Here is a 27,335-nt window from a genome sequence, read left to right as displayed (position 1 = left end):
TGCTCTTTTACTTACAAGCCAATTTGGTGAACACAACATATAGCTATAAGTGTACATACAAATAAACATATCTAGACATGCATATACATACACAAACAAAGATTCAATAGCTTTTACCTTGGAACCCTAGCCACGAGATAGCAATACAAGCTCACCGGTTTTATTTTGTTTGCCTCAATAAGTAATCCAATGAAGGCTGTGAATCAAAATTTTGGGTAAAGCAATTACCGTGGCAGTTTGATTTTTAAAGGCCAACCTTCTTCAGACTCTAAAGAACACTGGGGCCAAACAGCACCAAAGGAGAACATCACATACTAATTAGGCCTGACCCTGCTTAGAACAGCAGCACCAAAGCCTGGATACATGCAATTCCATTCCATTTTCCCATTCAACAGCAAACTCCAGATTCCAAACAATATGGGGGCCAACAGTATTGCAACGGCAAGATAAAATTCTAAGGAGGGCTTAGTATTAGGCCTCAGAGCCTTTGCCAAGGGGATTCCCCTTGGAGAGGTTGAGGTCCAGAAGATCCCCTGGGGTAACCCTTTTTGGGGTCCACTCTTAAGAGTGTCAGACGTCTTTGACCTTAGGTGGGCACTGGTGCTGCTTTGCATGTCTTTCCTCCAGAGGCAATTGCCTACTATTAGCTTTCCTTTGGTTCCTGTTTGTAATCCCCGACTTTTAGCATCCTTATAATTTGATAAGGCCATGCTTTCCCATGCTTTCTGTTCCACTAGAGTGATAACCATGAACTATAATAATAGGAATGGAGGCTGGGTGGGCTTCTTTTGTCCTAAGTCAGTTGAGTACGATTAGGGAAGAATTTAACGTAAGAAAAGAAGGTTTAGGTTACCTGAAACATGTGTGAGTTCGCCCTGAGCTGTGAGTTTGCCCTGAGCTGTTGCACAATTAGGGATCAAAGACCACAACCAAAAAAGACAGGAAAGAGTCCTTCAGAGTGGCCCCAGCCAGAAACCGGCAGTTGCCTCCATGTTTAGGCGCTGCTCATCAAGGGTACCGAGTTGGAAAGGAAAAGAGAGAGAGAGGGAGATATTCCCCTGTATGGAGCAGAAAGGAAAAGGTGAAAAATAAATCCCAAACTTTGGGCTTACCTCCTGGCTGGCTCACCAGAATATGTCATAATGGAGGGTGTCCAGATTCTTGGCATCTTGAACGAAGAATTGGACAGAACACACAAACAAAGCAAGGAAAGCGTGAAGCATCAAAAGCAGAGATGTATTGAAAATGAAAGTACACTCCACAGGGTGGGAGTGGGCCTGAGGATAGGGGGCTTAAGAGCCTGATTACAACATTTTCTGGGGTTTAAATACCTTCTAGAGGTTTCCATTGGTTACTTGGTATACACCCTACATAAATGAAGAGAATAAAGTAAAGTTACAAAGTCATTTACTAGGTGTACGACCTGTGTAAATGGAGAGGATATTTCCTGTCATAGCTGAAGTGTTTCCATTTGATTTAGTTCTAGGAAGTCAGCATGAGTTGGCCTTGTGTTCTCTTCCTCCAGACCCTATTCTCTTGCCTCACTTCTCTAGTGCTTTTACTACCTTTACCTGGAGTTCTTTCCCCAAATTTATTGTGTTCCGCCCTTTGAATTTTTAAAGAAATCTAATTTACACTTGAGACATTTTCATCCCACAACTGAGATAAGCCTAAAATGTTGTTCTGGGTTACTGTTCAGTCTCTGCTTTGTATATTTGAAAGTAATGAAAACACAACTAATAAAACTCAAATGACTTCAACACACGGTGTTTTCCCCCACCAAAAACACGGTTGCATACAGTTCAAATTATGATATCTACATGTTCTTGTCCTTGAAACTCCTCTACTGATTCTGTTAGAGTAGGCAGATAGCTGGACATGAGTAGGAGGGGGAAACCCTGAGATAAAAAGGAAATCTGGAAAATCTCACACCTTAGAGACCACCAGAAACCAACATGCTAGATATGAGCAGAGAAGAGGGGAAATACCTATGCAGGAAGTAATGCCCCTTAAGACACCCAGTAATCACTCACTCTGAAGTTAGCAGGTCAAAATGTAGCTAGTTACATGCCGGTAAGAAGAGAAAGGGAAAAGGAGAAATTCTTAAGAGATATGCAGGTGCAGTAAATACAGATTTAGTTTTATACAACATTCTGGATGTGGTGGTAATAATCAATGCAGCCACTAGGTAGAATTCATATAGTACACAGGCCTGCTCATGTACATCAACTGACAGTTAGGAAGAATCCCACAACCCTGGGGAGTGAACTAGATGAGAGACTTAAGGTTGGGGCAGAAAAACTAGCCAAAAAGGCAGAAACTTAAGACAGAGGCAGGAAGGTCAAGAAAAAAACCTGGCCTAATAAAGCCCGCAATACAGAACTCTCACTGCTGTTGGCTCATTCTCTTTCGGCAGCTCACACTGCCTCCTCTTTCAGGGTGTTCTGTCTCTCTAAATAAACTCTCTGTTATTTTCCTTCAATAAATTCTCTTTTTTTTGGCTCAGATGTCTTTTGCCCAAATTCATTCTCCCAAGAAAGACAAAGGACTGAGGACTCTGCACTTCCCAGTAACAATTCAACTTTTATATCATCAGATCAATACTTTGCAAATGAATCCTGATTTTCTCTGCATTTAAAACAGACACTACCAAAAGAGATTACAGGTAGCATGTTACAAATCTGGCCATTTATTTTTATTTTTAATTGTGTGAACCAGATATTAAGAAATGCATAATATCATTGTACAATTCTCTATCAGATATCATCAAATCTAAAAGGTCATTGAATATAGTATACATCCTGATTTTAGATATGCCACACTAGGGAGAAACATTCAATGGATAGCAGAATAGTAACGTTTCATGGGGAAAAAATCCTCCGTCTTCTCCAAGTCCACAACAATGATAGAGGAATTATGTTTTGCAAAGAGGCCAAAAAATATATCCCTGAGTAAAAGTGAGATAATCATCTCCATGGACCAATATGGGATGCAAAGAACAGAGGAAAAATGGAGCTGAAGTTACAGCCTGTTTGGCTTCATGAGCAAAAGTAAATTGCTATGCCCATAAATTCATATCCAAAGGGTCTTGGTGGGGGTGGGGTGGGGACAGGAGTCAGGTTTACCCACAGGATGGCGAGGGGTAATGAGAGGCAGAGGCAGTGGCTGTGTGTCTGTTGTTTCTGCTGCTGAGAACCATCATGTAGGCAGTCGTTTTCCTGTGGCACCATTACCCCAGGTTCAACACTCAACATTGGCCTATCATTTATGGCTAACTTTTTGTGGAATAGAAGTAAGTGATTATGACCTGAAAGGACATCATGACAATGGTTGCTTCTAGGGAGGAAAGGAGGTCAATGGGACTGAGGAGGGGCATGACACAAGGAGGAGGAGGAGCCCTTGAAAAAAATGAGGTCTGGAAAATCTGACACCCCGGAGACCACCCAAAACGCATATGGTAGATATGAGCAGAGAAGACGGGAAATACCTATGCACAAAGAAATGGCCCTTAAGATGCCCAGTAATCGCTCACTCTGCAGTTAATCTGTCAGAATGTAGCTAGCTACAAAATATAGCTCCAGATAGAGGAGCTATATTTTGTAAAGAAGTAAAAAAGAAAGACGGCAAAGGAGAAATTCCTAAGAGATATGCTGGTGCAATACACACTGATTTAACCACTCTACAACATTCCTGGGGTGGTGATAATGAGCAATGCACCCATTAGGTAGAATTCATATCCAACATTGGGCCAACACATGTGCATCAACTGACAGTAAGGGAGAATCCCACAACCCTGGGGTGGGAACTAGGCAAGAAAAAGGCAGGGACTTGGGAAAACTAGACAAAGAAAAAGACAGAGGCTTAAGATAGAGGCGGGGACTTCACGAGAAAACAGCGCATAATTAAAATGGCAACACAGAACTCTCACTGCTGTTGGCTTGTTCTCTTACAGCAGCCTGCTCTGCCTCATCATTGAGAATGTGTTGTCTCTCTAAATAAACTCTCTGCTATTTTCCTTCAATAATTTCTCTTTTGTGGCTCAATTGTCTCTTGGCCAAATTCATTCTCCCAGAAACATAAAAGACAGAGGAGTCTGCACTTCTCAGTAACAATTCAACATTTATATCATCAGATCAATACTTCTCAAAAGTATCCTGATTCTCTCTGCATTTAAAACAGGCACCACCAAAAGTGATTACAGATAGCATGTTACAAATCTGGCCATTTATTTTTATATATAATAGTGTGAACCAGATATTGAGAAATGTGCAATATCATTGTATAATTCTCTATCACATTTCATCAAATCTAAAAGGTCATAGAATATAATACACATCTTGATTTCAGATATGCTACACTAGGGAGAAATGTTCAATGGAGAGCAAAATAGTAACCTTTCATAGGGAAAAAAAATCCTCCATCTTCTCCAAGTCCACAACAATGATAGAGGAGGTATATTTTGTAAAGAGGTAAAAAAGATATATTCCTGCATAAAAGTGAGATAACCATCTCCATGGACCAAAAGGGTATGCAAAGAACAGAGGAAAAATGGAGCTGAAGCTACACACAACCACACTCCATGGCCAAAAGTAAATTGCTGTGACCAGAAATGCATATCCAAAGGGACTGGGGTGGAAACAGGAGTTAGGTTCACCCACAGGAGGGCGAGGGGTAGTGAGAGGCAGAGGCAGAGGCAGTGGCTGTGTGTCTGTTGTTTCTGCTGCTGAGGACCATCATGGAGGCAGTCGTATTCCTGTGGCACCGTTACCCCAGATTCAACACTCAACATTGGCCTGTCATTTATGGCTAACATTTCGTGAAATAAGAAATTATGACTGGCAATGACATCATGACAATGATTGCTTCTAGGGAAAGAAGGAGGTGAATGGGACTGAGGAGGGGCATGAAAGGAACGTAAAATTTATCAAAAGTATTCTGATTATATTAAACATTATGCTGAAATCCAAGTCAATTCAACAAAAGTTTACAATTAACCTTCTACATAAAAAGCACAATTCCCTAATTACTAACACTTCTTGATCTTCCACACATCTCCAAGTATATTCTCATTCAACCACTTAATCCAATATATAGTTTCTACACCTGCACTGTGTGCCCGGGTCTGTGCTGCATGCTGGGCTATAATGGATAAATGAGACAGATGTGGGGTCCTTACTGTCTAGTGGGTCACACACATGAGCAAATAGCTACAAGGGAGTAGAATTAATGTTAGGGCAGAAGTAGTACTGATTGTTATAGGAGCACAGAGAAATTGAGGCCAAACTGAGAGCAGGAACTGGGTCAGGGGAATTGCAGTCTATGCCGAGATTCTAAGGACCCATCCTTCCAATAAATGCCACCCATATGCCAGACCGTGCTGCTGGGGGCTAGGGTCAGACCCGTGACCAAGACAAAAGCCCCCTTGCCACAGCTTCACAGCTTACATTCTGGGTGGGGGACACTGTCAATAACCAACCAAACCTGTAAGAATATGAAATTTCAATAGGAATAAGTACTTTGAGAAACCATGAACAAGGTAAGGGTGTGCAGTGTGCCCGGCAAGGGAGTCAATACTAGGGTTGTCAAGGAAGGCATCTCTTGGGGGTTATTGGAGTAGAGACCAGAACCAAGGGACAAGCCAGGGATGGGCAGTGCACAGCCAAGGCTTTGTAATTCACTGGCTGTGTGACAGTGGGCCAGGCTTTGACCATCTCTAAGTCTCATCTTTAGGTCCATCTTTGTCACTGTATCCCCATCACAATAGAACTCACGCACAGAGGGTGCTTACTAAATGTCATATCAATAATTTGTAAATGTGAACAGGAATAGCACGACATTCATAGGATTGTTAATGTGCACGACACATTCCGACCTAGCCACATGTTGAGAGAACTATATTGCAAATTCGCAAACAGAAAACATAGCAAAACGAAAAGCTAAAACAATAACAACCACCCCTCTTGATTCCTCTCATACGGCTCTTCAATCCTGTTCATAAGGCGATTTCTTCCTTGCACTACTGGATGAAATCCGGGAAAGTCCCAGAATGTACTCGGCTGCTCTTTGATGAAGCGTGTTGTGGTCACTTTAGGCCACAGCTGGAGTTTTGGTTGGGTAACCAAACTCCAACTTCCTTAAAAAGGCCTCCCACACGTGAACTGGCTGGTGCCGATAATCGTTGGACCTACGGGGGAATGAATCCTTTCCCGCATTCAGGGCACTTGTGAGGCAGCTCTCTTGAATGAATGTTGAGGTGCCTAGAAAGTAGCTTCTCTCAAGCAAAACATTGTCTGCACTGAGAACTGCAGGATTCAAAGAGCGTGATTCAGTTACCTGATCCCAAGGGAGGTGGGCAAGTGTTCACTGAACACCCGGGAAGAAAGAAAAGAAAAATGCAGCCTTAATCACGGTAAAGAGGTTTAGGATGTCGCTTGGGAGCTTCTACCTTTCCACTAGGCATCGAGGATGGCTCTTCTTCCCCATCTCTCTGTTCTCCTTGGAGCAGGGTGATATCTACAATTCCTATCTCTTCTCTCGGGTTTGATATTGGCAGAGAAAATGAAGAAAATATGTCAGAGCAGAAAACAAAAACTGGCGAGCACGTATTCATTTTCTTCCCTTTAGACAGGAATGCACTTCATGGTCGCAATTTACAAAAAGACTGTGAACAGCCTGAGCATCACCGCCCCGCCTCCGCCCTCCGGCCCCTCCCCGCCCCCCAAGAGCAGCTACTGGGTGACACAACGTCTGTGGACTGTCAGAATCCCTGTCTAGCAGAGACACGGGAGAGCTCAAACCCAGAGGTGCCTCTCAAGCCCAGAACCCACAAGCAAGAGTCGGGCAGAGAAACCTCCTCTTTGTTCTCAGAGTTCAATTGTTTTAATTTTTAGCTCTCACAAATGAGTGAGAAGAGGCAAAATGTGTCAAAATGTGTCTTCCTGTGCCAAGCTTATTTCCCTTAACATAATGTCCTCCAGTTTCTATTTATTCTTGATTCTCTGTTGGTAGCTTATATGTATCTAGGAATTTTCCCATTGTTTCTAGGTCTTCCAATTCGTTGGCATATAATTTTTGATAGTAATCTCTTATGATCCTTTGTATTTCTGTGGTACCAATTGTAATGTCCCCTCTTTTATTTCTGGTTTTCTTTATGTTGTCTTCTTTCTGTTTTTCTTAGTCTAGCTAAGACGAATTTGTTTATCTTTTCAAAAATCCAACTCTTGATTTAATTGCATTTTCTATTCCTTTTATAGTCTCTTTTTCATTTATTTTTGCTCTGATTTTTGTTGTGTTCTTCCTTGTGCTAATTTGTTCTTAATGTGCTTGTCTTTCTCTAGTTCCTTGAGGTTTAATGTTAGCTTTTTTATTTAAGATATTTTTGCTTTCTTGATACAGGCATTTGCTGCTATGAATTTCTCACTTGGAAAGGCTTTTACTTCATCCCATACATTTTGGTATGTTATATTTCCATTTTTGTTTGTGTCAAGGTATTTTTTATCTCACTTTTGCGTTCCTCCTTGGCCCGTTTCTTGTTCGGTGGCTTGTGCATCAATTTCCACATGTTTATGAATTTCCTGATTGCCCCAATTATTGGTTTCTAGATTCATACCATTGTGATCAGAAAACATACTTGATATGATTTCAGTCCTCACAATCAATTGTTTTGACTTGTCTTGTGGCCAAACATAGGACCAATCTATCCTGGAGAACGTTCTGTGTGCACTGGAGAAAAATGTGTATTTCTGTTACTCTCCGATGGAATGTTCTGTAGAAGTCTGTTAGGTCCATTTGGTCTAAAGTGTAGTTTAAGTTCAGTGTTCCTTTTGTCTGGATGATCTTTCTATTATTGAAAGTGGGTATTTAAACTCCCCTACTATTATTGTATTGTGATTCATCTTTCCCTTCAGATCTACTAATATTTCCTTTATGCATGCTGGTGGTCTCATATTGAGTGTACTTATAATTGTTAAATTATCTTGAGTAATGGATGTCTTTATTATTATAGAATGACTTTCTTTGTCTCCTTTTCTCTCTTTTGATTTAGTTATTTCATCTGACATGGGTAAAGATACTGTCTTTTTGGTTTCTGTTTTTATAGAATATATTTTTCAATCCCTTCACTTTCAGTCTACGTGCTTCTTTAATATGAGGTGAGTCTCTTGTAGGAGCATAGAGTTTGGTAAGACTGAAAGCTTTCTCCCTGACATCAGGAACAAGATCAGGATGCCAACTTTACTATGTCTATTCAGTATTGCACTAGACGTTCGAGCCAAGTCAATACAGAAAAAAAAAGAAAAGAAAGGAGTTTTTGAAGTGGAAGGTTAAAAGCCCTCTCTATTAAAAAAAATGACATGATATTAAATTTGCAAAATATAGAGAGAAATGTCATGAGAGGTAATAAAGTTTTGGTCTCTGCGGGGTCTTGTAGGGCACTGAAAGTGTTTTGGACGTTACTGTACATGATATTTGAAATCCCTGAAAGGTTTAGAGCTTTCCAGTGATCCCTCAGGCTGTGTAGTTGTGAACAGGCTGGAAGGAGCCAAAACATGAAGCAGGGTGACCAGTTAGGATGGGTCTTCTGTAATTCCTTGGCACTGTGAATGTAATCTGTCTTTCATCTCCTGTAGAGAAAACAGGCATGATCACTGCAAAAGATGATCACACTGAGGGAGGGGGGAAAGTGAGGGTCTTAAGAACCAAGTGGAAGCAGTGCTGGGGCATCAAGAGAGGTCTACAGGGTGGAGGACAGGAGTCCCCAGTGCAGCGGGCTGGAAGGGTTCACTGAACGTAAAGGATTGCTGAGAGTCATGAGAATGAATTGGGGTGGTAAAGGAGCATAGAGTGCGTGGCCTGTCCTTTCATCAGGCCTCAGCATGAAAAACATAAGAGAGGGAAAGAAAGGTGAATGCAGACTCCTTCTTTATGATACTTGTGATTGCAAAGACTCATAGAGTGTGTAATCTATGCTGGACACAGTTTTGTGTCCATTATGTGTGACAACTAATTTAGTCCTCAAAGCTCTGCAAGGCAGGGGTTATTATCACTGCTTTTTTTGTAGATGAGGAACCGAATGCCTAAGGAAGTTGAACAACTTGCCTAAAGGCCCCAAGCCTGGGAGAATTGGGATTTGGGTCCAAGCAGCCTGGCTCTGTCATCAGTGCCCATAAGCACAGTGTTTGACTCAGCAGCCTGAGGCCAGTTACCTGCTGAGTGCAGACACCCATTCTTCTGCTTCTTTCTTCCTCCCTTCATTCAAGAACCTCCCCAGGGAGTGGTAAAGACCCTGGAGAGAGGGGGTGTTTGACAGATCAGGACAAGGCTTGGCATGTATCTGTGGCCATTTAGAAACACGGGGGAGGGATTTGCTTCACACAGAAGGAGGTGATAGGGATCCCTCACTGGGGCTCCATGACTGCACTTCTGGGGGTCTCTGAATTGTACCAGACAGGTTGTGGTTCAGGAGATTTTAGGAAGGAACAGGTCCACTTTCAGCCTCAGCTTTTCCAAGGCATAGAAAGCCCACCTGTATCCCATGTCACCAAAATAAAAATGTGAGGCTCTACTGCTCTGAGTTAAAGAATGCAGTCAGACCAGTGTGTGGGAAGCAGCAGGGACACCACAGCATCTACCGAGTAAGAGCATGATGGGACCCAGGACGTTATGGACACATTGTTAGACAAATCCATTCATCACCTGACACACATAGACTTGTTAGATTGTAATAGCGGTGCTAGATTATTTCTCAATTGTTCACTTAATCTACATACTCAAGATTTTTAGGCTAATACACTATTTTTGTTTTAAAGAAAAATCGAGTGGAAAGTACTGACAGTTCACATATGCCCACCACCACCGTCTCCCCTATGATTCACATCTTGCACTAGTGTGGGACATTTGTTTCCACCAAAGAGCCAGTATTGATACATTATTATTAACTAAAGCTGGTAATTTATGTGGGGCTCACTCATTGTGTTGCATAGTCTATGGGCTTTGACAAATGTAATCAATCACACTTGGTCATGGCGTATATTTCTTTATATACATTATTGGATTCAATTTGATAATGTATTATTAGGAATATTTACATTGGTGTTCATGAGAGATATTAGCCTATAGTTTTCCTTCCTTATAACATCTTTGTCTGATTTTGGTATTAAGGTAATACTGGCCTCAAGGAGTGAGTTAGGAAGAATTCTCTTTGATTCAAACTTTTGAAGAGATTGTAGACAATTCGTATAATTAAAACTTAAGTGTTTGGTAGAATTTCCCAGTAAACCCAGCCGGGTTTCCTGATTTCTCTTTTAGAAGGTATTGATTATTGATTCAATTTTCTTGATAGACATAGGCTTATTGAAAGTATCTGCCTCTTCTTCTGTGTGTTTTGATAGATTGTGCCTTTTCAGAATTGTTTTATTTCATCTAGGTTATGGAATCTGTGGGAGTTATTTATTATTCATTTAATGCACATGGGATCATTGGTGGTGGCCCCTGTTTCACTTCTGATGTCAGTATTTGTGTTCTCTCTCTCTGTCTCTTTTTAACTTAGCCTAGCTAGAGGTTCAAAATTGTATTGATCTTGTCAAAGAGCCACCTTTTAAAAATTTTTTCCAACTTTTATTTCAGGTTCAGGGGGTACATGCACAAGTTTGTTATATGGAAAATGGCATGTCATGGGGGCTTCATATACAAATTAGTTCATCACACAGAAAATAAACATAGTACCCATCACGTAGTTTTTCTACCCTCACCCTCCTCCTACCCCCCACCATCACATAGGCCCAGGTGTCTATTTGTCTATTGTTTGTGTCCATGTATACTCAAGGTTTGGCTCACACTTGTAAGTGAGAAAACATAGTACTAAGTTTTCTGTTCCCGCATTTATTCATTTAGGATAATGGCCTCCAGCCCCATCACATTGCTGCAAAGGACACAATCTCATTCTTTTTGCTGACTGTATAGTATTCCATGATATAGATACCCCAGATACTCTTTATTCAGTCTACCATTGACGGCCATTTATGTGGATTCCATGTATTTGCTATTGTGAATAGTGCTGCAGTGAACATATGTGTGCATGAGTCTGTATGGCACAAGGATTTATATAATTAGTTAGGTACATGGGATCCAGTAATGGGATTGGTGGGTTGATTGGTAGTTCTGTGTAAGTTCTTTGAGAAATCTCTAAACTGCTTTCCACGGTGGCTGAACTAGTTTACATTCCCACCAGCAGTGTATGAGCATTCCCTCTTCTCCACAGTCATGCCAGCTTCTATTATTTTCTGACTTTTTAATGATAGCCATTCTGACTGACTGGTGTGACATGGTCTCACATTGAGGTTTTAATTTGCATTTATGGCCGGGCGCGGTGGCTCACGCCTGTAATCCCAGCACTTTGGGAGGCCGAGATGGGCGGATCACGAGGTCAGGAGATCGAGACCATCCTGACTAACACGGTGAAACCCCGTCTCTACAAAAAAAAAAATACAAAATTAGCCGGGCGCAGTGGCGGGCGCCTGTAGTCCCAGCCACACGGGAGGCTGAGGCAGGAGAATGGCGTGAACCCGGGAGGCGGAGCTTGCAGTGAGTGGAGATCGCGCCACTGCACTCCAGCCTGGGAGACAGAGCGAGACTCCGTCTCAAAAAAAAAAAAAAAATTAATTTGCATTTATGTGATGATTAGTGATGTAGAGCATTTTTTTCATATGCTTCTTGGGGCCCTTCTCTGTAGAGGAGGGCACCCAAGGATTTGAAGGCAGGCAGGGAGCCTGCCAAAAAGTGGTTCCAAGGAGGCCTCCTGCAAACCAGGGTCCATGAGAACAGGGAGTTAGAGTACAGATGGAAGGCTGCCCAGAGTAGGAGAGCATATATGGCAGGATTGTGCAAAGAAGTAAATACACAGAGGATAATGGAAGTTAGGGTTCTCCAAAGCTGAGAAGGAAGCAATATAGGTGGAAAGGTGGAAAGAGAGGAAAACATAGTATAAACTCCATATTCCTGGGCTGGTATTGGAGGTCTACGTGCAACCACAAGTTTGCCAATAGAAATAAGAGCTTCGATTCAAAACACCATATTCTCCAACACCAAGGGAACAGGGATCCTTGTAAATATGGCTGATTAAGTAGAATTTGAAATTTTGACAAAACAGAGAACTACACACTAAGCATAACAAAGAAGAGTTGTTTACATTCACAGAGCATATCCCTTTGGCAGATGTACAGTTAAAGATTTATGCATCCCACAAGAGGAGTGAAATGATGAACCAGAACCTCTGAAAGCTACAGGTAGTTAGAGGATGAAACCATGATCACGATGAGAAATTTCAAGGTGCCCCTTTGATTAACAGTGTGCATAATCATGATGGCAAGAACACTAGGTTCAATCTATTGGGCCAAGATTAGGCTCTGGGTACCTAAACAGAACTTTATGTTTTGAGAATCATTGCAGGCATCAGGCCAGAATTGGCATAAGGGCCATAGTTTGCCAAACCAGGCTAAAGATCATTATCTTATTTCATTTTCTTCATTGCATGTATCCCTAAATGAGCGGAGAAGCATCTGATATCAGCACATCTGCAACACCTTCATGGTGTGCCAGTTGGAAGCTCCGTGGCAGAATACTGGAGCCCCAGAAACTCGTGGTGACAGGTCCCTGTGTTTTCAATCCAATTCTTTTGTACCTGGGGAAAACACATTTCTGACAGAGTCCGCTATTTCCTACTCCCTGGGTCCATCTGTCCTTGTGCCATGAGGTCATCCATTTAGGGACACAGATGTGATGAGGGTGAGATGATCAAACACAATTCATTCTCAGTTGTGGGAAAGAACCTTGGAGTTAGCTCATCTCTGAGGGAAAATATTCAAAATGCACCGCCGCTTGGTCGGCCTTATGAAAGCAAAGCAGTTCTGGGCTTTGCTATTTGAAAGTAGAGGAAATGTGTCCAATCCCCACCACCTGCCCAGCTGAACTGCTCCTCCCAGGTGATCCTCAGTCCGGTGAGGAAGTTTGTGAAACAGCAGCTGTGACTGAATCACCAGCTGATTGGGCTTATCATAATGCATTATAACTCCCAGAGACCATTCTTCCACATCAACCAAACTGCAGAATTAAGTGGGAGGTAGTGAAGGTCATGGCCCTTGCATCTCTCAAGTCTAACGTGGACTGCTCTGTAATTCCACAGGGTGTGGGGCTGCTTTTGAATGACGACATTCACAGGCACCTGGTGTTGCCACATCTCCCGCTTGCCCCTTTCAATCACAGGAGCTACTGCTGCATGGGTCAGGAAGCCAAGGACGGTTAGGGGGTGGGGGCATTGAAAGAACACAAGTTCCATTAGGGCCTGGAATTTTGTCCTTTTGGTTAAGGGTATAACTCTAGAGCCTCAACAGTGCCTGGCACATCAAAGAGAGTCAGTAGGATTTTGTAGAGTGAACCAATGAGTGAAAATGGGAATTTTACAAGACCTTCACCGTCCCTATCAAGTGGGAAACAAATCCCTGGATGACTGAGACGTCTCACTGGATCTGTAGTGTAAAGTAAAAACACAACTCTGTTTATTCAAGGACCAGTGGTAGTGGTGAAATTATGAATCACAGGACTCAGGGTAAGTTCACAACGACACTCAAGCTATGCTCAAAGGTCTGAACACATCCATTCCCCTAGGTCACAGCTACCTAGTTAAATGTTCTATTAGACGAAAGCATGAAGTTTCATGGGGTTTACTTGTGGAATTTTAGTATAACCTTTCCCAGTGGGTAAGTAGCTTATCCTTCCTTCGACGGGCTCTGTGTTTGTACGTTTCTTCGTGACTTCACATGAGCTGCACCCCTGCAGCAAAGTGGCTCACGGAGGCTCACGTGCAGCAGAGTCGGCTTTCTATGGTTATTGGTGTTATTTAAAAATCGACAGAGGTCTTAATGCGTTGCTCAACAATTTTATTCCTAAGGAACCAGTGATGAATGAACCGCAGCTAAACATCATAGATGGCCCAATCATTCAGTCATAGAGCTTAATAACATTTTATGTTAGGCACTCTTCTAAGTGCTTGGAGATGCTTTAATGACAACAGAAAAAAAAAAGAACAACAACAACAACAACAAAAAGATCAAAACACATCCTGCCATTGTGGAGTTTACATTCTAGCATGGGGAATAAGGAACATATTGAAACAATAAACAGTGCGAGTTATGTGGGTGAAAGAAGATGAAAGAGACTATGGAACAATACAGATTGTACAGACAGCATAAAGGGGGCTCAAAACTGAAGTCAAATTGTAACTTTAAATCATGCCTTTAACATGCTGTCCCTGATGCCTTTTCAGTTAAATGCTTTGGCTCCGACGTTCCTTTTTGGGCCGTCCCAGGCCTCCATCATCCTGGAATCCGCTGCTGCTAATGGGAAATATGGAATTCAAATTTAATGGCAGTGTTCATTTTAATTAAGAACTCCTTTCCTCCAGTGACTAGCGAGCTATTTTCGTGTGGTTTTTAATTGATAAGGCACTTCCCTAAGCTGGGTTCATGGTCCAATTGAACTAGCTAGTATCTCAATTAGATTTACCAGAAAAGCCATATGTAAAATACTATTTAGGCTTATTAAGCTAACCTTTTCAGTTAAACCAGTCCCTTTACTGCTCATAAAAGGAAAGATAAACAGAATAAAAATGCTTTGTCATTACGATTTTTGAGCTGGGGTGACAGAAACCGCTCTCCAAATATAGCAGAACTGAATGCTCTCCACCATGACCACATTGACGATATCGTATACTTGAGGTATGTATCCATCAGGAAGTTTCACAGAATCCAAGGTGAAAAAGATAGTATAATCTATCACCCCATTTCTTCCATGTACGCTAGTAATGCAGACCTGTGAGTATAAATAATGGAAATGATTATGAAAAAGCCCAATAATCACTGTAACCAGCTTTGTACCTCCTCACTCTGGGTCCTGCGTGAGTGCAGGTCACTTCGATGCAAATCATTGATTTCCAAACTGGTTGGCCCGTTGCTAACACGAGGGGTGCTTTGTAAGAATACCCATGTCCACGCTCCACCTCAGAACAATTAAATCAGAGTCTCTGGGAATGAGGCCTGGGTCTCAAATGAGAAATCCAGCTCTAAATATTACCAAAATATGTCCATTACCCTCTGTTGCCTTGAATTGCCTGCGCATATTCAGGCTTTAATACCCAAATCATCCTCAGCATTTACTGGTAAGCTCAAGTCCCACAACACATTCTGCTCATTCTTTCCCTAAAATTTTCTGGCACAAAGATTGTTTTTCTTCCTCCTGTCATTGGAAGATTCTAATAACACTTGGATATTGAGTAAAATGCACAATTTAGAACTTAATCATGTGCTCGTTCTACGTAATTTTCTAATTATTTCCTTTGGAAGATCCTGCCTTTTCAATAAGAAAAGTGGCTCCTTTGTTGGCAAAGAATGTATTTCTTCATATTTTCTGTTATTCCCATTACACCCAACAGAATCCTGGTCACGTAAATTCTCACCAAAGGAAGGGTTATCAGAAACTGCTGACAGGAGCAACAGGAAAGAAATTACCTCTTCCACATGAATACAACGGGTGGGCTTCACAGAAGTTGCCTTGATGTTTGAGATGCCTGGCTCAGTGGAATATTCAACTTCTAACAAGTCACCCTTATAAGGCACAAAATCTAAAACAGCCATGGAGAAATGTGAGTGTCATGATCTCTTAACTAGGTCACGTTTAATTTCACACGTTATTTGATAGTGTACTACTTTAAAGTCAGTTCTGCTAGAACTAAAGTCCATTTTGTGCATATTTAAACAGACACTGCAAATCTCTAAGTCCAAAAAGAAATTTATAATCCTTAGGCATTGATTCTCCTCTACTGATTTAACAAATTTAAATGGAGGAAAGTGTCAACTGTGCATCACAGCCAATCTGAGGGAGCGGCACAGGATTTACTAAACAACTGTTCGTGTTCACAATTGCTTAGTGAGAGGCAGTCAAACATGTAGGTAAGAGCACAAGTTTGACCCTGGCTACGTGGCTTCGAATCTTGACACTGCCACTCACTCAGTTTGCAACCTTAAGAAAGGTGGTTAAACTGTCTGTGCCTTGTTTTCTTCATTTATAAAATGAGAAGCACAGTAAGTAGCCTTCATGATACGCAGCTGCTGTGAGAATTAGTTGATATGTGCGATACACACAGAATCATTCCTGGTGCATAGTAACCACCAAATAACAGTTGATTGGTAGTAGTGGTAGCAGTACCACAAGAAAATGTTGTTACTTTCAGAATGAAGGAATTTCCCCTGGTGTTGTGTTCGGCTGATGAACTCTTAAGTATCTGCCTCACAGGTTACAGTTAAGACCACTGAGTTTCAAACAGAAGTTTGCAGTAAGTTAAAAGTGAGTCACAGGATAACAAAGTTACATGAAAGAATCTGGAGCAAATGGAAATCCCATCTGCAAGTGAGACAGTAAATTGCCACAATGACTCCAGAAAACTAGCAATATCAACAAAGTGAAACAATTCTCCACCTTAGGACCTAACACTGTAGAATGACACTAGACACAGTGTTAGACCTCTTCTGTCTCTCTCTCTCTCTTTCTCTGATAATTTACATACATTTATTTTGTGTGGGTTTAACATATATCTATATGCTTATAACTCCAAAATGTATATACCTCCAGCTCTAACCAACCTCAGGATCAATTATCCTTATGCTTACACCAATCTAACATGTGTAAAGCTGAGTTGCTGGTATTCTCCGTACTCACCAACTTTTGTTTACTTCAGTCATCTACATCACAAACTGGCAACTCCACTCTCACCACTGCTCAAACCAAAAACTTTGGAGGTACCTTAGACTCATTTCTCCTCCACATCAAAGATCTAATCCATTACCTCCTGGGTTCTTCTCTAACTTCAAAATATATCCAGAGTCAACTCAATCCTCAGGTCCTCCACTTCGCCATTTTTCATTCACATCTCCATCATCTCTCACCAGGAATATTACAACATTTTCCTAACTGATTTCCTGACTCCACCCTTTCCCTCATAGTCTCTTCTCAACAAAGCAGACAGTGTCAACATCTTAAAACAAAATTCAGGTCAGAGTCCTGCTTTTGCACCTAAGAAAACAAACCAGTAAGCTGCCTGGGGAAGCAGAGCTAATCTCCCCATTTATACCCAAGCTATATGACAGCAGCAGTAGACAAAACAGACAAAAAAAATATCATTGGGTAGAAGCTAAATATTAGAATATATCTGCTGATTACAAAGAGAATTCAACAACAACAACACACACACACACACTCACAAGGCGCTATCTCCAATCCTAAATTTGAAGCATTTGAAGTGTATTCTTTTAAAATTTGGTAATCTACCCTGTCACTGAAACTTCTCTAGTAACCAACTACAGAAATGATCCCTTCAAGTATAGTCCTTGAAGGTTATTAAAAATAGTGTCTCTATGTACTTGTAGGATTGTTTCCATGATTAGAAATTAAACTCTTATGTGAATGAAAAATATATCCAGGCATTGCTGAGGGCATTGAACAAATGAACACACAATAGCCGACAGCACACAATTTATAATACTGTCTATTTGCCCCTATATTGTACCTAATTTTGATTGGAACGGTCTACTTCTACTTCTAACATTGAAGAGCCATTGACTGAAGCCAAGTACACTGTAAAAGTTGTTCCAGGACTAAAATCCTCTCAAAAATTTAAGAATTAGATCGTATATCTCAAAATGTAAATCATACCTTCAGAAAAAATGTCTATGGAAAAATAAATGCTGTTACTAATATAAATAGTATCTTCACTTATAGAAGTAACACATCCAATTAAAACTCTGGTTCCTGAGTCTGAGGGTACAGCACCATAAAGGCGGTGAGGCACAACATCCACCTGTAAGATTTAGGAAAGAGTTACTTCAAAAATAATACAAATTTAAACATGGAAATTACATGATTAAAACACTTGTATTCAAAAATATTTTCAACAGCCATCCTAAACACTGGTGAATATAGTTCACTTGGCAAATGGACCATTGACTTGAGATGATGGTAAAAGTCATGTGTGTGCTTCAAGAATTGTGAAATGTATCCCAAAACATTAATTGCCTACCTGAGTTTAATGCTCCTGTACCATTAGATTCCAAGATTTAAAAAATACCGTCCTTAGCCTGCAGAAATTCACAATGAAATGACGGTAAAGTGGAAAGGTATGTAGTCATAAGCAGGTTGCGATGAAGGATATAAAACTAGTTCAAAATGGTTTCTGTGAATTATCTAGAGGGAGAACATTTCAGACAGGGAGAAAATAGGGGCATTGCTTGGGGGAAGTCAGATTTGTGCTGGGTTGTGAAAGAAGACAGAGGTGTAACCTTGTAAACAGGGGTAGAGGAGCACGGAGGCGGAGAGAAAAAAACAACAGAAGTTAGGAGCCTAGGGAGCAAAATCCTAACATTTGAGATCCAGGCCTAGGAGAGAGAAGCACAAGATAAAGTTGGAGCAATAACCTCAACTGGGGAAGGTTCAAAAAACCAAGCCAAATTAGGGCTTTACTTTATCTACAATAAAGAGGCATACAAACCTTTTTCCTTATTGGAAGTGTAATAGTCCTTATTTTATAATCCTTAAAACTTACAGAAATAATGCAAGTTCATTGTACTAAAAATAGGAAAAACAAAAACCAGATATGCAGACAGCAAAAGGCGGTTACCCCATAATCCATATTCCATTACCAAGAGACCACCAGGGACTACATTTTGGCAGTAACACTCATCCTGATGTTTTTGTCTGTGCACAAATATATATATACATATGTAAATGCCTGTTTTAAAAGCAAATTAGCATGGTATTCAGTATTAAAGTATCATATTAAATTAACACAAAGGTTTTTAAATAACAAGAAAGGACAGTAAGAGTCATAGGGAATCCCAATTAATGGATGTGCCATAATTTACTAACCCAATTCCACGTAATTAGACATTTCACTTGTATCCTAGCATTTGGGCTACTTGCCTGACTGAACTATAGGATAAACTCCTAGGGTTGGAATTTGCTGATCAAAGACTTCTGATGGAAACTTGAGCCACTGAGTTGTCAGTAATTTTTCATGGTTTTAAAAATAGCCTAGTTTGCTGCTATTCCCATTTCTTAACTGGTGCCTTTCCAACTGTCAATACCAATCTGATGTTTATTTTCCCCTCACCTACTATCATGAAGGAATGAGGCACCAGTCTCCTGCCCATGTATCTATCCCCACTTTTGACAGTATCCAAGTGGGTGATCCATAGGACCCTTGGACCTCTCTGAGCCTTGACTCCATGCCAACTCACAGACATATTGCAGACTAAAACTTTGCCCACGTCTCATGGCTCCCAACTCTCTTTCTTATGCCTTGCAAATGCCACCAACACAACAGCAGGTACAAACAGATAATGTTGAGGGACAACTGAGTAGCCAGTAGTGAAACAAGATGTGGATCCTTCTCTCAGTCCTGCACATGAAAAGCAAACCCAGACTGGCTGTATGTTTAGATATAAATAAATGAATGACTTTCAGAAGAAAAGCTAAGTGAATACTCCTGTAAATTATGTCTTAGAATTAGCCTAAGGATACTTCCTGAACACAGAAGCCACGTGGACAAGATGGACATATTTATAGCATGTAAAAATTAAATAGATGGAGGAGGAGGGGAGCAAGAGGGAAAAATGGGACTCTCCAGTGATCGTCCTCCTGCAGAAACATCAATGTGAAAAACTATCCTTGTATGAAAATACCCTCATTTGACATAAGGAAACCAGATGAGAGACCATGGTACCCAGTTATAGCATGAAAATAAGAAAAGATGCATTGAAGAGGGTAGTAAGAACAGTTTTACATTACCCATATCACCCCTTCCCCGACCTTCAACAGCACAGCATAGAGAGAGATACCATCCACCCAGAGGAGAGAGATAGTAGCAAGCATAGGACATTGCCTGGGAACCCAATATCAGGTCACCACTTGACAGACGCCCATGGCCCCTGACTCTCAGATGGTACTTGTGGACAGAGTCTCTAGACCCACCCTGGCACCAGACAGAAAGCCACAACCACAGCAAAACAAACTCAATACCTGGTCTACATCTCTGTCGAGTGATTCCAGTGGCCTTATGCTCAGAATATTCTACAGCCACAGGGAGTTCTCAGTGAATGGAGGTTTGGATTCCAGTCTCACAAGGGACCAGCCTCCATAACCAAGGGAATCTCAGCCATTGTAGCATCTGTCGTTGTGTCCCTGGGAATAGGCAGCCCCCTAGGACTTCAATAGCTGCAGTGTTCACAAGCATAAGGACCAAAAGAGACCTATGTAGAGTTTCCGGACAGGCTTACTGCTAAAGGATGTCCCCTAAAAGCTAGACTGCAAAGACTGAAATGAATACCTACTTCTTCAATACACAGATACAAACACATGACCACAAAGATTAAGAACAATAAGGAAAACATGACATCACCAAACTGACAAAACAAGGCGCCAGTGATTGACCCTAGAGTGATAGGAATGTATGAGTTGTTTAACAAATAATTCAAAATATTTATTTTCCACATGCTATGTGAACCTTGAAAACAATTACACAGAAATGATTCGGAATTTATCAGAGTAATTTGAAAGAAAGATTGAAAGAATGTTTAAAAAACCAAGCAAATCCAGAAGTTGAAAAATACAATGAAGGAAGTACACAATAGAGAACATCCAAAGAACAACTGATCGAGCAAAATAAAGAATCTGGAAACTTGGAGATAGCTTCATTGAAAATATACAGTCAGAGGAGACAAAATTAAAAGGAATGGCACGGAAAGAAAAAAAAAAACTTACTGGATTTCTGGGACAATATCAGAAGAGCAATAGTATGAGTCATTCACATTCAAGCGGGAGGAGTAAAAAGATCATTTAAAAAATAATAATGGAGAGTCATCCAATCTCAAATAATAATGGAGAGCCATCCAAACTCAGAGAAAGTTACAAACATCTAGGTACTGGATGACCAAAGTTCTGCATGCAGATACAATCCAAATAAGATTACCCCCTGACATGTTAAAATCAAACTGTCAAAGATGAAAAATAAAGAATCCCAAGAGCAGCAAGAAGAACGAAGCAAATCATATATAAGGCACTTCCAATATGCCTACCAGAAGACTTCTCAGCAGAAGCATAAAAGGCCAGGAAAGAGTGGGATAGTCTATTTTAGGAACGCAAGGAAAAAAATCTCTAACCAAGAATAATGTACCCAGAAGTGAAGGGGAGATAAAGACTTTTACAGAGAAATCACAGCTGAGAAACTTCCTCACCGCCACAACTGTCTTACAAGAAATGCTAAGGAGAGTTCTTCCAACTGGCATAAGGGATGCTAATGAGTAATGCAAAAACATTATATGAAGGTATAAAACTCACCAGTAAACGTAACTACACAAATTCAGAATATTCTAATAAGGTAATGGTGGTTTCCAGATCACTTATATCTTTCATGTAAAGGTTAAAGAACTGAACTAGTAAAAATAAAATAAGTACAATAATTAATTAAGGGATATAAAATATAAAAAATTGTAGTAAAGTGTGAAACAGAAAACCCAAAATCCATGGGTGGAGTTAAACGGTAGAGTGTTTGCATTTTGTGATCAAAGTTATGTTATCAGTAAAATAAACTGCTGTGATTATGTTTCTGTAAGCCTCATGCTATCCACAAAGAAAAAAATCCTGTAATAGACACACTAAAACAAATAAAAAAGCAAAACATACTAATAGAGAAAAATCTCTTATCCATCAAGGAAAACAGTAAAAGAGGAAGAAAGGAAGAAATTACCTACAAAATAGGTAGAAAAAATTCTCTAAGTGACAACAGTAAATCCTTACCTATCAATAATTACCTTGATAGTAATGGATGACATCCTCCAACTAAAATGCACAGAGTAGCTGAATAAATTTAAAAAGCAACAACAGCAACAACCAAACCTATGAGAGACCCACTTCTCCTTAAAAGACATTTGTAAACTGAAAATGAAGGCATGAAAAAAGATATTCTTCCATGTAAAGGGAAACCAAAAGAGCGCAGGAGGTGCTAAACTGATTTCAAATAAAATAAGATTCATATCACAAACTGTAAAAAGAGATCAAGACCATTATATAATGATGAAGGAGTCAATTCATCAAGAGGATATAATGATTTCCAAAAATATGGACCCAACATAGCAGCACCTAAATATACAAAGCAGATATTAAGGTCTAAATGGTGAGGTAGAGTGCAATGCAATAATAGTAGGGGACTTCAACACCCAACTTGCAGCAATGAACAGATTGCCCCAACAGAACACTGACTCCACAGAAAGTGGAATTTATCTGCACTCTGGACCAAATGGACCTGACAGTCATTTACAGAACATTCCATCCAAATACTCCAAAACACATATTCTTTCCAACTGCATGTGGAACATTCTCGAGGATAGATTATGGGGCAGGCCATAAAACAGATACTAGCAAATTAAAGGAGTTTGAAATAAGATCAAATCAGTTCTCTGACCACAATGGTGAAGTATTAGAAATCAATAAAAGTAGGAACTGTGGAAACTTTAGAAGTGGATGGAAATTAAAAAACATGCTCCTAAATAACCAATGGATCAATGAAGAAATTAGAAGCAAAGTGTAAACATTTCTTGAGTTGAAGCAAAATGAAGGCACAACATATGAAAACCCATGAAATACAACAAAAGCAATTCTAAAAGTGAAATTTACATCAATTAAGCCTACCTCAAAAGAAAATATGCATCTTCAATAAACAACCTCACACTGCACCTTGAGGAACTAGACAAACAAGAAAAAATTGCAATGCAAAATTAGGGCCTAAATCATAAAGATCAGAGCAGAAATAAATGAAATAGAAATGAGAAGAACAATACAAATATCAATGAAACAATGACTTGGTTTCTTGAAGAGGTAAAGCAAATCAACAAAACTTTAGCTAGACTAAGGAAAAAAGAGAGAAGATTCAAATAACTAAAATCAAAGATGAAAAAGGAGACAGCACAACTGACATCACCAAAACAAAACGTATCATAAGGAAGATTATGAACAATCATCTGGCTACAAATAGGAGAAGTTAGAAGAAATGAATACATTCCTGGACACATACAACCTGCCGAGATGTAATGGTGAATAAATAGAAAATCTGAACAGATCATTAATGAGTAAGGAAAGTGATTCAGTAATAAAAAATCCCCCATCAGTGAAGAGTCTAAGATAGAATGACTTCCCTTCCTAATACTACCAAATTTATATATAAAGAAGAATAATTAATAGCTATACTTTTAAACCTATTCCAAAAAAAAAAAAAAAAAAAAAAACGGGCAAGAGAGGAACACTTCCAAACTCATTCTGTCACAACGCATTACCCTGGTGGAAAACCCAGACAAGGAAACACAAAGAAGAGAAAACCGAAGAAAACTACATGCCAAAATTCCTGATCAACACAGTTGCAAAATCTTTAACAAAGTATTAGTAAAGCAAATTCCACAGCACATTAAAAAAATCATTCACCATGTTCTAGAGGGATTCAGCCCTGGGAAGCAAGGAATTTTCTACATACACAAATCAATAAATGTGCTATATCACATGAACAGAATAAAGGACAAAAGTCATAGGATCATTCCAATTTAAGCAGGATAAGAATTTGATCAAATTCCACACTCCTTCGTGATTAAAAACTCCACAAATTAGATATAGGAGGAGTGCACCTCAACACAATAAAGGTCATACATGATAAACCCACAGGTAACAACATACTGAATGGGGAAATGTTCCAGGCTTTTCCTCTAAGACCGGGAACAGGACAGAAATGCCCACTTTTGCCCATTCTATCACACATACTTCTGGAAGTGCTAGCCAGAAAAATTAGGCAAGAAGAAACAAAAGGCATCTAAATTCAAAAGGAAGAATTTAGATTGACCCTGTTTGCAGACGGGAAGCTCTTATATATAAATAACCCTGAAAACATCACTAAAAAGCTACTAGGTCTAATAAACAAATTCAGGAAAGTGGCACGACACACAAACAACATACAAGAATCAGTAGCATTTCTATATAACAATAGGGAACTATCTGAGAAAGATATCAAGAAACAATCCCATTTACAACACCTTCAAAAAAATTAAAATAGGAATAAATTTAACCAAGGAGGTGAAGGATTGCAACACTGAAAACTATAAACCATTGACAAAGGAAATTGAAGGAGGCAGGAATGAATGAAAATACATCATATGTTCATGGACAGGAAGAATAAATATTGTTAAATGTCCGTAACCTAAAGCAATCTACAGATTCAATGCAACTCCTATGAAAATACAAATGACATTCTTCATGGAATTATAATTCCATGAAGCTCTTTTTAAAATATTTACAACGCACATGGTTTGACATAGAAATTCCACTGCTATGAATGCGCACTACAGAAAATGTTTTTTTTACCTGATAAGGGAAGTTGCAGGATTATAAAGAGTTCAATAATTATTATTGTTACTCATATTGTTCAAAGATTAGAATAATAGATAAGTAATTTTTATGTTTTACAGCACAAATTACTACAACTATTAGAACAGAAGAACCCAACAGATTCAGAGGGGTGGGGCTTCAAATTGCGGTCTACATCCCCTCTACGGATCACAGCAGAGATGTTGGATTAATACAAGAAAAGAAAGATGCAGAAAGAAAGCCCACTGGGATAAGACACAATTTCCAAACTCATGCACATCTCACCTTGATTGCTCTGAATCCATAAAGTGGTTTATCATCTTCCACAACCACATTTACTTTTTGTCCAACTTTTAGAGGCACGTTGCCACTCACAACATCACTACTGAAGAAGATCGACTCATCAATCATGCCATAATCACCACAGAAACTTGTGACAACTCCCTGCACAGTTTTCAACTGGGTGTCACCTACAAGATAAAGAAACTAGGTCATATTATTGGCCTCAAATGCAAACACCTACTACAAATAAGTCTTACACTCACCATCTGCATAACCCTGGACAGAGAAGTTTTATAACATCTCTGACCTCGTTTTCATCTGTCAATCCACAACAATCACAATTTCGACTAATAGGGTTGTTGTAGGTTTTTAAAATATTTTTTAAAATTTATCAAAATTTAAATGTTAAAATTTTAAACTATTTTTTAATTTTTTGAGCAGAGTCTGGCTTTGTCACCAAGGCTGCAGTGCAGTGGCGCAATCTGGGCTAGCAGCAACCTCCGCCTCCCAGGTTCAAGCGGTTCTCATGTCTCAGCCTCCCAAGCAACTGGGACTACAGGTGTGTGCCGCCACACCCAGCTAATTTTTGAATTGTTAGTAGAGATGGGGTTTAGCCATGTTGCCCAGGCTGGTCTCCACCTCCTGGCCTCAAGTGATCCACCTACCTGGAACTCCCAAAGAGCTGGGATTACAGGTGTGAGCCACCGAGCCCAGCTTGTGAATATTAATATTAACATGCACACCAACTGTCGAGAGCTGTGAGTGCCTTGCACAAGAGTGTGTAAATGTTACCTGTTAGCACCATGTCTACATATGAGTCAAGCTTCTGCTCCTATTATGTTCCTTCATCATTATCACCAATTATGATGAGTAGCACTTTCTATAGATACTTAACTGTCTCAGCAGACTAAAAGATATCTGGAGATTGAAGGCTAGCCCAAAACGGCATCTGAATGGTTTTCTTTATTTTTTTTTCCTTCTTCTTTTCTTTCTTTTTTTGTTCTGCACAAGCCTAGCTGATCAGCAATACTTAGGGATCAAACCTCAGCAGTTGCCCCACAGGAGTTCTGTGCCTTCGGGATCGGATAAGTATAAGGTATCAACTTGGCTTCAAATTACATTCCCATTTGGGATACAAGCCTAAATTCACTCGCAAATTAGGGAGTTTCTCGCCTACTGGAAATATAAATAGGCATGTGCTGCACAACCACGTGGGGGGAAAGCACAGGAGGTACAGCCCCCAAGGTCTTCTCTGTCAACACCTTTCCCGCTTTAGATGGACAGGAGAGTTTGGGAGTTGGTTCTCAGGGACTTGTTGAGGACTAGGGTTGCCTCCCCATGCACACACAAGATGGAGCCGCCGTCACATGCTGTACCCGCCCGAGTTACCACAGCCTCATTCCAGGGGTGAGGAGAACCCCTACTGGGAGGCTTCTGGGGTGGGGGAAAAGTGGACACACAGAGGAATACCTTGTGGGAGCCCCTGCTGCTGTGGGCCCTGTTGCTCTGCAGGGTCGGCCGTTCTCCCGTAGAAGGCCAAAGCAAGTCTCAGAAGCCTGAGCATCGTCCCAGTTGTCACCACCAGCCTGGGCACCGCTTGTGACAGAGGAAGCACGAAGTCTCCTCAGTAAGGGAAGCCCTCAGGTCACGGCGTCTCCTCAGGGACTCACCTCCTGCTTCTCCTCCTCAGCCTCTGTGGCATGGGACCCAGCCAATAGTGAGCCCCCCTTGGGAGAGTCAGGGACATCGCAGCCTCCAAAGGAGCTCCCAGGTTCCCCTCTGACTTCTCCCTCTGAGCATGCGCTCATCAGGGCTCGCCTTTACCACTGTCCAGCCAATGGGCGTGCAGTGGGTGGGCGGGCAGGTTCCTGTGGCTATTAAAAGGTGATGGGTGGGAACATCGTCGCTTCTCCCACCAAGGCTGAGGGTGCCATTAGGATGGCCTGGGGGAAATGGCTTGGGAGCTTGGGTTCTCCATATACTAAGGAGGTACAGGGCTCTTCTCTTGGGTTCCCTGGGAGGATGGGTGCCTAAAACACCGTCTGTGCAGCCAAACATCCTTCTCTTGCCCCTGTATTCGTGGTGCTTAGTATAAGGAGTCACCACTCAGTGGGCAGTCAATAGTTAGTCCTCACCAGGGATCAGTTTTGTGGAGAAAAGGCATCATTTGGGTAGGCAATGTTTTAGTGATGGCAAGTACGTGTCTTTTGTGCTAGGACTCCCATTTTGAGTCCAGTGATAATTTATAATAGAATCCTTTTATGATCATTGCTACCATGAACTCATCGCTTACCTGGTTATACTTACATTACTCTGCTATACACATTACCCTTATTCATTCATTCAGCAAAACTCGTAGGGCACTAACTGTGAGCCAGACACTGTTCTGTGTTCTTAAAATTTGTTAGTGAATGAAAGAGTCAAGAATCTTCACCCCGTGAGGGTAGTTTTTTCACAGGATGACAAAAGGGCGACACTAAGCATCACATAATAAAATATATGATATGTTGGAAGGCAATAAATGCCGAGGAAAAATATAGCAGGACAAGGGA

General features: G+C 40.6%; 1 protein-coding gene across 1 annotated transcript; it reads right to left on the bottom strand.

Moving 5' to 3' along the window:
• Positions 1–13,914: 13,914 nt before the first annotated feature.
• Positions 13,915–27,006, bottom strand: LOC126946437 (cancer/testis antigen 55). The gene is made up of 6 exons (XM_050776728.1): positions 26,254–27,006; positions 24,787–24,971; positions 17,758–17,902; positions 15,558–15,670; positions 14,675–14,862; positions 13,915–14,387 (listed from the first exon to the last, which is right to left on the bottom strand). The coding sequence occupies exons 1-6, from the start codon at positions 26,345–26,347 to the stop codon at positions 14,318–14,320; spliced, it is 795 nt and encodes a 264-aa protein (XP_050632685.1). The 5' UTR covers positions 26,348–27,006; the 3' UTR covers positions 13,915–14,317.
• Between the last annotated feature and the right edge of the window lie 329 nt (positions 27,007–27,335).

The sequence above is a fragment of the Macaca thibetana genome, chromosome X (assembly GCF_024542745.1).
Source record: "Macaca thibetana thibetana isolate TM-01 chromosome X, ASM2454274v1, whole genome shotgun sequence".
Classification (NCBI taxonomy): Eukaryota; Metazoa; Chordata; class Mammalia; order Primates; family Cercopithecidae; genus Macaca; species Macaca thibetana.
The sequence above is the reverse complement of the archived record's forward strand: the minus strand, read 5'-3'. Positions and strand labels throughout refer to the sequence as shown.